We start from the raw sequence: 10,823 nt of genomic DNA on the forward strand, positions 1-10,823 counted from the left end.
AAAAAAAAAAAAAAAAAAAAAAAAAAAAAAAAGCAAAGAAAAGACACAAAGAAAAAGAAAGAGACCCAAGAAGCAGTTGCTATGTGGAAATAAGGCTTCCGCATCTAAATGCTGTTAAAAGCAGGTGAGAGGAAACTGTAAGCAGGCCAAGTGTCTGAGTGCCTTCCAGCCAGCCGTGGCCACAACCATCCCCTAGCCTTTGTCTTAAAATCAGCACCACAAAGTCCCTCTGGCACAGGACATAAACCCCTACTAAAAAAAGATAATTACACTTCAGTAACTTACGCTCTGAGCTTAGCATTTTCTAGGTCTGCAACAGAACTCAGGGTAAAGCTTTCTATGAAACTCTAGATCTGATAATGTAATATATATATGTTTATAGCTGGCTTACGATTTGCCAATTTAAAAAAATAAAAGAAATGAAAATTAAACTTTACATAACTAATGAATAATAAAATGGAATATCTGTTAGAATTGAAGTGCTAGCCTATGGGAATTTTTGTGATAGTCAATTTATCCCCAATTTTCCTTTTGCACATAAATTATTTTTTTAAATGGCACATACATAGATTTAGGCAGGAAATTATCTTAAAATGTTTTCCCTGGCACCTAATACCTAACCCAAGACTTTGACTTTATGATGGTATGTATCTAATTCACATCTGGATGAGAAGGTTAAGTAACTGACAGGAAATGACTGAGTCTACAGGCTAAAACATTCTTCCACATCTTCTGTAATCCACCTTATTTTCACAGCTTGACTTACATATACAAGTAACCAGTGGGAGAGGTTTTCCTTCATCAAACATTCCAAAATAAGAACTGCAGGCCTGTCACTCATAAGAAACTATAATCTGTTATATTCTGACATTGGCACTTAATAAAATGTTAACTAAAGTTTCTCTAAAATTTTCAATACATTACAATAAAGGAGATACACAATTTAAGACTGTTTAAATCTGTTACTGTGAAATTCCAATATTTCCCATTTTTATACGCATAATTAGATCTTTAAAATTTTGGCCAGTCCTCAAACACACAAACCCATATTACGACGAACTCAGGAGAGAATTTGTCTCTTTCATAAGAAACTTTTTCCTAGGTTAAAAATGTTCAGTATTTTCAGCCCAATTAATTACGCTCATGACAAGTTGCGGCGACTCACACTACTGACAACACGGAGCAGAGAGCTGAAAGGAACGGCACTCGACAGAGGTCACCACACGTGCTCCCACTCCTGGGCAAGAGGCAGACTCATGGTTAGGTACAGCTCCAACTGTATTAAGGCTTCTCTATCATGATCTCTTTATAAGGTTTCTCTTTAGTGTTCTCATGCTGACTCTTCTGGCAAACACAGTGGTTAGTAAGGGCCTGGTTGGCTTTTCATCAGGGAGCCACTCTACCATCTCTGAATGTTGAAGGCGATCCCACAGAGCTCAGAGTAAAGCCAGTATCGGCAAGACCAATTTTAAAGTTTGCAATACCAAGACAACAATGATCAACACTTTGAAGCAAGATGAATAAATTAAAATTCTTGGTTAGACATTAAAGCATTCTTGCCAAGAATAAGTATACACTGTATGGAGGGATATTTGACTCCTACGTATGAGTCCGAACAGGCCCACTGCTTTTGCTTATAGGAGACATTCCAAGCTTAAGGTAAGCTATGTTCCTTGGCAATGAACTTTACTCTGTTATAGGCAATGTCTTTTATTGTTCCATCTGGCACTTGCTAACACCATTCTCGAAGGACCTAGAAATGAAGGTCAGTCACTCTGTTTATCAGGAATAGAACCAAATAAAAAACAATTTTGGAAAAATGACCAAGAAATTCTGGTTCATCACCATTTCCATATCTAACGGTTCCTTCAAGATAAAACAACTCTTCCTTCCATGATAGATTTCCAACTGAGGAGATTAAAGAAAAAAGAAAAGTTCCTCACCCCTCCCCCAAACTGTCATTTATACTGGTAAAAGGGCCAGTCTTGTTAGCAGCTAAGTATCGCACTGCCTTCCATTCTGTGTACAGTCAGGGTCCAATGAAAGTGGCACACTCATGGTCTAGGTGACGAATGACGGCAATGGCGGCTCAAGAGTTGAGACTCAGTGTATGGAGGGACAGGAACATGTCAGCACTAGCAGCCAGAGTCTGACTCCCACAAGTTAAAATTCATCACTCTCTGCCGCATGAAGTTGTGTGTCATCTGCATCTGTCATGCTGCTCTCCTGGGATTCATCTGTCCCCACTGCACAAATGGAACAAAAACATAAGGTATAGGGACAAGAACAACTTCTTGGTTCACAAAAATAAGGAGAATTTCACTACATTCAGAGATGAGACCCCCCGAGACCATAAAATTCCAAATGTTATCTTTAAAAAAGCATTTCAAGTTCATTCCCCACCCCTCTCCCTCTGGTTTTTCTTTTCTTCTTCCCCTTCCCCCATCCCCCCTTGCTCACCAACCCATCCATTTCTGCTTCCCTGTCCTGGCATTCCCCTACACTAGGGCATCGAGCCTTCTCAGGACCAAGGGCCTCTCCTCTCATTGATGTCCAACAAGGCCATCCTCTGCTACATATGCAGCTGGAGCCATGGGTCCCTCCATGTGTACTCCTTGGTTGGTGGTTTAGTCCCATCCCTGGGAACTCTCGGGGTACAGGTTGGTTCATGTTTTTGTTCCTCCTATGGGGCTGCAAGCCCCTTCAGCTCCTTTGGTACTTTCTCTAGCTCCTCCCTTTCTGTGGTTTTTCAAAATGGAGTTTTCTTATAAAAGAAATGGAGTAGCCTGTCCTGGAACTCACTATGTAGACCACTGGTCTCTTGGACTCAGTGATCCACCCACCTCTGCTCCCCATGCTGGGATTAAGGGCATGCAATATTAGTTCTATGTCTCATAGCATGCCTTGAAGTTAACTTGCTGTATTTAACTTTTAAAAATATTGACAATAGTTCTTTGCGGACAGCATCTCATGTAGCCCAAGCTGAACTTGAACTTACTGTGGAGCCAAGGATATCTTCCCACTGCTGATGCTCCTCCCTGCATTCAACTCCCATGCTAGGATTACAGGCACGAGTAGCACTACATCTGATTTATAAAGTCTGGGGTCAAGCCCAGGCCTTGTCCATGCTCTGCAGAACTCTACTAACTACACGACATTTCTAGTCTCCTGCCTTTTTCCCCTATTAACTCTGTATTCCTACTCTAGGAGCTAGAAATAGCTCTTTGAGACATAAAAATAAATATAGTAACAACAACATCAAAAAAGGCTAACATTTCTGCTAACTCCTAACCACTGACTTAACTTTGCAGATAGTCCCTGACAGTATAAAGAAATGTGGAATATAACCTTCCGTTTAAAAGAGCAGTACCAGGATTGTAAATTTTACCTATGAGATGTTCACTAAATTTTATGGTACAAAAGCTAACCAGAATATCCAACTCTCTTAGTTTTAATATAAATATTATATGTATGTTCTAACCACACACCTAGATTTTTGGATTTGTCCAGGACTAAACAGAATGTAAGCAACTGCTACTACAGAGCTAAGGTTCAAAGTCACACAGCATACCAGATTTAGGAGTAATTACATTTCGAAGTAATTTCATTTTCCGTAAAGAAAATGCCAGTTTGGAAGTGCAAAAGCACCCCACAAGTTCTGCCCAGGGTAGCGTTCTGTATGCTACACATCTTCTGTATGCTACACATCTTCTGTGTGATACTCACTGATCTGTTCCTCCTGGGTTATTGGCTCCTCATCATCTGGAAGGTAGCGCTTGTCAATTGCCTCTTTAATCTGATTATTGGCTCCTTTAGGATCTAAATCCATAGCCCAAGAGAAATTCATCAAGGCGAGATGAGTTTGACCCAACTTCTTGTAAACCTAAAAAACAGGAGGACTCAATTTTTTACCTGTAAAATCTTAAAACATAAATCAGGCTTCTGATCTTTGAAATACAAGTCCATTCAGGTGGGAGGTATTTTTATCCAACACATGACTTCACATTTAAGTGTTCTTTATATAATCAGGTGTTGGGTTCAGAATTCCTTGACATTATTTTTCAGGTAGGAGTTTCCAATAAACCTTACCAACTGGGAAACTGACAATAGAAGGAGGGACTACAGAAGCTACTTGAGTAACTTTCATTTACGCAGCCTTATGCATGCCAGGTACACGATCTACTAATGAACTGCACAGTGTCTCATTAAGTAGCTCAGGTTGACCTTGAACTGTGAACTTCCTGCTTGTGCTAGTCCTGAGATTACAGGTACAAGACAAGCCCGGATCCAGGTCAAGGACATCTGAAAACACAGGCATTTGAGACTGCCCTTAGGTCCACATTTGGTCTTTTAAGACAAGATGTCCGTGGCTGGCCTTGATCTGGGACAGTCTGAGTTACATAGAGAGACACTGTACAGTTCATTAGTAGATCTGCCTTAGCATTCCAAGTGCTTGGATCACAGGGACACACCACCATGCCCAGCTAGAACATCATCTTTTTAATTGCTACGGCTAAATCCATCCCTCCACCCCCAGGGCTCTAAGTCCAGGCATTTTGCTAAATAGATGCCTTTAATCCTATCATTAGGAGGCAGAGGCAGGTGGGTTTCTGAGTCCCAGAACAGCTTAGTCTACAGGGCAAGTACTGTATATATAATACATATAGTATTTTTCAAAATTTAACAGTTGTTGAGGTTGGAGAGACAGTTCAACAGTTAAAACTGCTTGTTGCTCCTGCAGAAGATCTAAGCTTAGTTCTTGGAACTCTTCTCTGTGCAGCACTGGCTGTTCTGAAACTTGCTCTGTAGTCTAGGCTGTCCTAGAACCTGCTTCTGCCTCCCCAGGGCTAGGATTAATGGCATGGACCACTGCTGCCTGGCAATAGAAACAAACACATATTTAAAAAGTTAAGAAAAAGAATTTAATATTTGGGCTGGAGAGATGGCTCAGTTATTAAGAGCACCAACTGCTCTTCCAGAGGTCCTGAGTTCAATTCCCAGCAACCACATGGTGACTCACAACCATCTGCAATGGGATCTAAAGCCCTCTTCTGGGGTGTCTGATGACAAGCTACAGTGTACTCACATACATAAAATAAAAAAATAAAAATAAAAAAATAAAAATATAAAAAGAATTTAATATTTGTTACAAAGCTGCAGCATAACACCTAGGCCCCAATCTTTACCTTTCCTATTAAGAAGTAAACGAGGGATTCTTTGGGGACAATCTGTTTCAGTTCTTCAAGTTCTTGTAAAGCAGACTGAAAAAACAAAGAGAAAACTTAGAGGAGCAAAATTTTATAGAATTCTGACTAAACAAATGCAGTCAGGTACCATACATAGTTAAAAACAAATATTCAATATGCAGATTTAACAAAATCAATGTTGGGGATGGAGAGATGGCTCAGCGAATAAGAACACTGATTGCTGTTTCAGAGGTCCTGATTTCAATTCCCAGCAACCACATGGTGGCTCACAACAATTAGAAATGGGATCCATGCCCTCTCTGGTGTGTTTGAAGACAGCTACAGTATACTTTTTTTTTGAGACAGGGTTTCAGGCTGGCCTTGAACTCAGAAATCTACCTGCCTCTGCCTCCCAAGTGCTGGGATTAAAGGTGTGTGCCACCATTTCCCGGCACAAATGATATTTATTTTTTTTCTTTTACTTCCCTAGTACTGATACTGCAGGTATAAACTACACATGACTTAGTGCTGTTTGGCACTGAACCCAGCCAGGCCTCTGTGCCTGCTAGGTGGGTGCTCCACCACCTGACCTGCTCTTCCCCACCCTGTTTAGGTCTCGTTTGATCTAGCCCAGCCCTGACTTTGCGACCCTCTTGCTCTCCTCTCCCCTGCCCTGCGATTAGGTCTGTACTAATATGTCCAGTTTAGCTTTTACTCCTCTTTATTTGGTAAGAACATACATTTATTCAAACAGGAAACATAAATTCAAATAAATTTATATGTTCATCATTTATGGTTGAATAAATTATCAAAAAACCTCATGTCACTTCATGTCTTTTTGTCACTCAATTTTCTTTGTATTTATTTTCCACACTTTAAGGGGTACTATATTAAAATTCTTCAAGGCAGGAAATGTGATTGCCTTATTTACCACTATTTTCCTAGTACCTGACAGATAGCAGATACTCAATAAATATCTTTTCTTCCCTCTTTTTGAAAGTGGTGACTTGCAGCCAGGGCCTTATGCATCCAGGACAAACACCCATCACTGAGCTGACACCTCCCAGAGTGACAGCGAGCATGCAGTCACTTACTGTCATTTCATTTACTTTAGTCCTAGGAGGATGCTTCAAGTCTTTAAGACAATTCTGTGGTCACACAAGAGCCTTAGATGTGGACTCAGTACACATTTCGAAATACCCCACAGTGGTCCTCTCTAGGTGGCACTGCTGCTTTGCTTTTTGAGACAGAATATCACTCTGTAGCTTAAAATGTATCTGGACCACTCTGCAGCTAAAGTAGACTTAATGGCAATCTTCCTGTCTGAGACTCTCAAAAGTTAGAATTTTACCTCATTTCATAGGAGCATTTCATGAAATAAAATGAAACTACACCCCACCCCATGGCCTTTAAAAACAGAGGAAACAGTTTCCAAAAATAAAAATTAAAACAAAAACAAAAAAAAACAAAATAAAAAAATCCTCCACATTAATAACATGTGGCTTTTAATTATTTATTTTTTTTTTTGAGACAAGATCTCTCTATGTAGCCCTGGCTATCCAGGAACTCACTATGTAGGCCAGGTTGGCCTTGGAGTTTTTGTTTTTGTTTTTAAAGATTTATTTATTATATCTAAGTACACTGAAGCTGCTTCAGACATACCAGAAGAGGGCTTCAGATCTCATTACAGATGGTTGAAAGCCACTGTGTGGTTGCTGGGAGTTGAACTCAGGACCTCTGGAAGGGCAGTCAGTGCTCTTAACCACTGAGCCATCTCTTAGGACTGTTTTTTTGTTTTGTTTTGTTTTTTGTTTGTTTGTTTTTAAAGAGACATAATACAGTGTGGAAGAAACTGATATAAATCTCACCTTGTATTTTTCATTTGCAAATAAAACCGAGGCTCTGTGAAATTTGCATAGAGGGTTCTTGGGATCGATAACAATGGCTTTGTTTAGGGTATCCAAAGCCCTCTCAGACTTCTTTAGTGCATGCTGAACCTGTAAGAAACAAAGACCCGTTTTGATATTAATGAAGAAAGGTAAGAAGTGAATAACATGTGGCGGAGAATTGGCTTTGGCTCCCAGCAAAGAGGTCGGCTCTTGTAGCCACCTGCCAGAGCCCTCTGGATTCCCAAATGAAAGACACAGGTTGATTTGATATGCCTTGACTAGCCAGGTCAACAGCTAGAAGCTCAATGGCTAGGGCCACTTTCTTGGATCCTTACATGCTGGCAGGCCGGGTGGGCCCTAAAGTTTGATTTTTCTCCTTCACTGTGATTCTCTCTTCTCTTTCTCCCAGCCCCTTGCCTGTGCAATCTAAAAGTCCTGCCTCCGTCTTTCAGCCCAGCCATTGGATGTATGGCAATTCTTTATTATCAATTGAAGTCAGCTGGGGGCAGTGACCCTCAGGTCTGGAAGTGTGGCTTTTTGGGAGCCGAAATAAGACAAGCATTAGAATCTATCTCATTTTTCTGTCCAAATTAAAAAACAAAAACCTCTTCTGTTAGAGATATAAGTTGAACATAACCATAACAATTATGTAAATTACAAACTATGATAATAGAATTAATATCCAGTCCATCCTAATTGTCAAATAAAGCACTCTATCATCTATCCTAACTTAAAGAACTTACAAGTTATATCTAAGTGTTGAAGATAAAACTTTTAGTGATGAGGCTGTGTAATCTAACTGGATTGTCTACAGGGGTTTAAGTGTACCAAGTAATTCATTACTGCACGTGTTGTTTAGAACAAGAACAATTCATGCTTGACTATTGGGTCGCTAGTTGGTGGGACTGTTTGGGTAGGACTGGGAGACCTGGTCTTGTTGGAGGGTGTCACTGAGGGCAGGCTTAGAGGTTTCAAAAGACCACTCCGCCCCAGTTTCTCTTCTTCCTTTGCTCCACCATCCTTAACTTTAATCCCCTGAAGTTGTAAGCCAAATTAAATACTTTCCAAGTTGCCTTGGTCTTGGTGTTTTATCACAGCAACAGAAAAATAAGATACTAAGTGATTAACAGATTATCTGTAATTCTTTTTTAACTCTAGAAAGTGCTCCATTTCAAAGAGCACCGAGGGCCAGAAAAACTGATCTGTTGGTAAAGACATGAATCTTAGTTCAATTCCCAGAACCCATATACCCATGTAAGGTAGAGGAAAGGACCAATGTGACTGTCCCCTGACTCTCCCCAATAAAAATAATTTCTTAAAAAAAAAAAGCATCCTGAGAGCCTGGAATGGTGGCGCATGCCTTTAATCCCAGCACTCGGGAGGCAGAGGCAGGCAAATTTCTGAGTTCGAGGCCAGCCTGGTCTACAGAATGAGTTCCAGGACAGCCAGGGCTACACAGAGAAACCTTGTCTCAAAAACACAAAAAAAGCATCCTGCACTCCAGAGATGTTAAATCATTTCTTATAGGATTAAAACCTAGGTCCTCAGACTTTTGATCCACCACTGGATGCCTAAGATGATACTCATGATTCAATATTTAAAAAAAAAAGATTGATTCTGAATTACGTGTGTGTGTGTGTGTGTGTGCGTGTGCGTGCACATATACACTGGAATTACAGGTGGTTGTGAGCTGCCTGAAGTAGATGCTAGGTACCAAACTTGGGTCCTCTGCTTAATCACTGAGCCACTTCTCCAGCCCCATGATTTGATCTTTACAGCAGATAATTACCACAAAGTCTAAAAGTAAAACTTGGTTATACCCTTCACAAGAAAAGCAGATAACACACTTCTAAAGCAGATAACACACTTCTAAATGATTACTATGAAGATAACACACTTGTAAAGGGTTATTGTGACCCACTAAATATATTAACCTGTGTTCAAACTTGTTCATGAATCCTGTGTCACTCAGTTACACCTTACAGCCTGGGTTAAGTAAAACTGTCTCAAAACAAAACAAAACCCCAAATGAGTCAGTGGAGAGACAACGCTTTTGGCCACTGGCGAGATGGTCAACACTTTTGTCTAAGTGCAGTTTGCTTGGTTCCCAGCACTCATGGCAGGTGGCCCACAACTGCCTAACGCTCCAGCTTCAGGAGATCTGAGGCCTTTGGCTTCTCAGGCATTTGTAGTTAACACATCCATACACATAATAGAAAATAAAACAAGTCTAAGCAATGAAACAAAACATCGTTTGAGACACACACCCCCCAAAACAAAAGAAAAAACAAATAGAGTAAACACACACACAGGGATTTCCCCCAACTCCTCCTCTCTGGATCTGGAGACAGGTCTCACAGTAGCCCCAAGCTGGCCTTAAACTTGCTTTGTTTGATGAGAATGACCTTCAGTGTGATTCACCTGCTTCTCCCTCCAAGGAGTGTTAGACTGTAGGTGTGAGGATGCTCAATTTTATGCTAAAGACTAAATCTGTGGCTCCTGAGCCTGTCCTCAGCCCAGACTCTTAAGATGTGCTACACTAACAAGATTGTTAACTCTCACAGCAACCGTTAACTCACCTAAATAGGGAGGTAACAGAGCAATGTTTACAAAATTACTTACTACTCCAATGTGGCAAAGTAAAACTGAACTCTGAGGGTTGATATCAAGTGCTTTCTGGAAATGCATTTCTGCGAGGCTGAACTTCTCCTGCTTGTAATAAATCATTCCTAAACCATACCTGAAATTGTAAGAAAGTATGATTTTTAAGGACACAAGTTCTGGCTTCATCTAATAAGACAGTTAGAGTACCTGGCATTTCAATACACAATGGGAAAAAATAATGAACAAAATATTAGTCATAATAAAAATCAATGAAACATTTTAGAAGATACATTTTCATAAGTGAAAACAAGAAATTACCCAAACAGGCAAAACTATGATAGAGAAAAAAAGCCACACCTTTAAACTCACCACTCTAATGAAGACAGAACAGCTAATTCCTGCAGTGATTATGTATATAGCAAACACTTTGCTAAATTATTCCCTTTTTTTTCTTTTTTTTAAAGACAGGGTTTCTCTGTGTGGCCCTGGCTATACTGCCTCACAGAGACCTGCCTGCCTCTGGCTCCCCAGTGCTGGGATTAAAGGTGTGCAACACCACTGCCCAGCCTAAATTATTTCTTTTTAATACGCCTAAACTGGCCTTCAATTCCTGGCTCAAGCAATCTTCCAGTCTCCTCCCAAATAGCTGGGAAATAATTGCATGTTCCACTATGGCTGTCTGGTTCTGGTAAATTCAATCTATTTCTTTCTCTACACCATACTTTATTGTATGTAGACCCAATTGTTTATATAGCAATATAACTTACATATTAAATAAAATACTATAATAGGGTGGTTTAAACAAGAGAAAAAATGGAGTGGGGATTGCAGGTTTGAAAAACTCTTCTTCCAGAACATTTTTGTTTTGTTTTTTAATACAGGGTTGCTCTGTGTAATGCTGGCTGTCCTGGAACTCATTCTGTAGACCAGGCTGGCCTCAGACTCAAAGATCCGCCTGGCCTGCCTCTGCCTTCCCAGGGCTGGGACTAAAGGTGTGTGCTATTATCACCTGGGTTGTTAAATGTAACAAATCTATTCACCAACTAACTAGTTTCTTTTCTTTTCTTTTCTTTTCTTTTCTTTTCTTTTCTTTTCTTTTCTTTTCTTTTCTTTTCTTTTCTTTTCTTTTCTCTTTTCTTTTCTT

The 10,823-nt window shown here is 40.1% G+C and overlaps 1 protein-coding gene across 8 annotated transcripts in view; it reads right to left on the reverse strand.

Moving 5' to 3' along the window:
- Nucleotides 1-6: 6 nt before the first annotated feature.
- Nucleotides 7-10,823, reverse strand: part of Cdc27 (cell division cycle 27) — a 48,491-nt gene continuing 37,674 nt past the window's right edge. For 6 of the 8 annotated variants that reach the window (XM_021212077.2, XM_021212080.2, XM_021212079.2 and 3 more), the window contains 5 exons: nt 9,698-9,815; nt 7,055-7,183; nt 5,187-5,261; nt 3,727-3,883; nt 7-2,246 (listed from right to left, as the gene is read on the reverse strand). In XM_021212077.2, the coding sequence (XP_021067736.1) occupies nt 2,164-2,246; nt 3,727-3,883; nt 5,187-5,261; nt 7,055-7,183; nt 9,698-9,815 (562 nt within the window). In that variant the 3' untranslated portion in view covers nt 7-2,163. Of the gene's footprint in view, nt 2,247-3,726; nt 3,884-5,186; nt 5,262-7,054; nt 7,184-9,697; nt 9,816-10,823 lie in introns of those variants that run through there. The other 2 variants (XM_021212076.2, XM_029545928.1) reach the window with 2 other exon arrangements.

The sequence above is a fragment of the Mus pahari genome, chromosome 14 (assembly GCF_900095145.1).
Source record: "Mus pahari chromosome 14, PAHARI_EIJ_v1.1, whole genome shotgun sequence".
Lineage (NCBI taxonomy): Eukaryota > Metazoa > Chordata > Mammalia > Rodentia > Muridae > Mus > Mus pahari.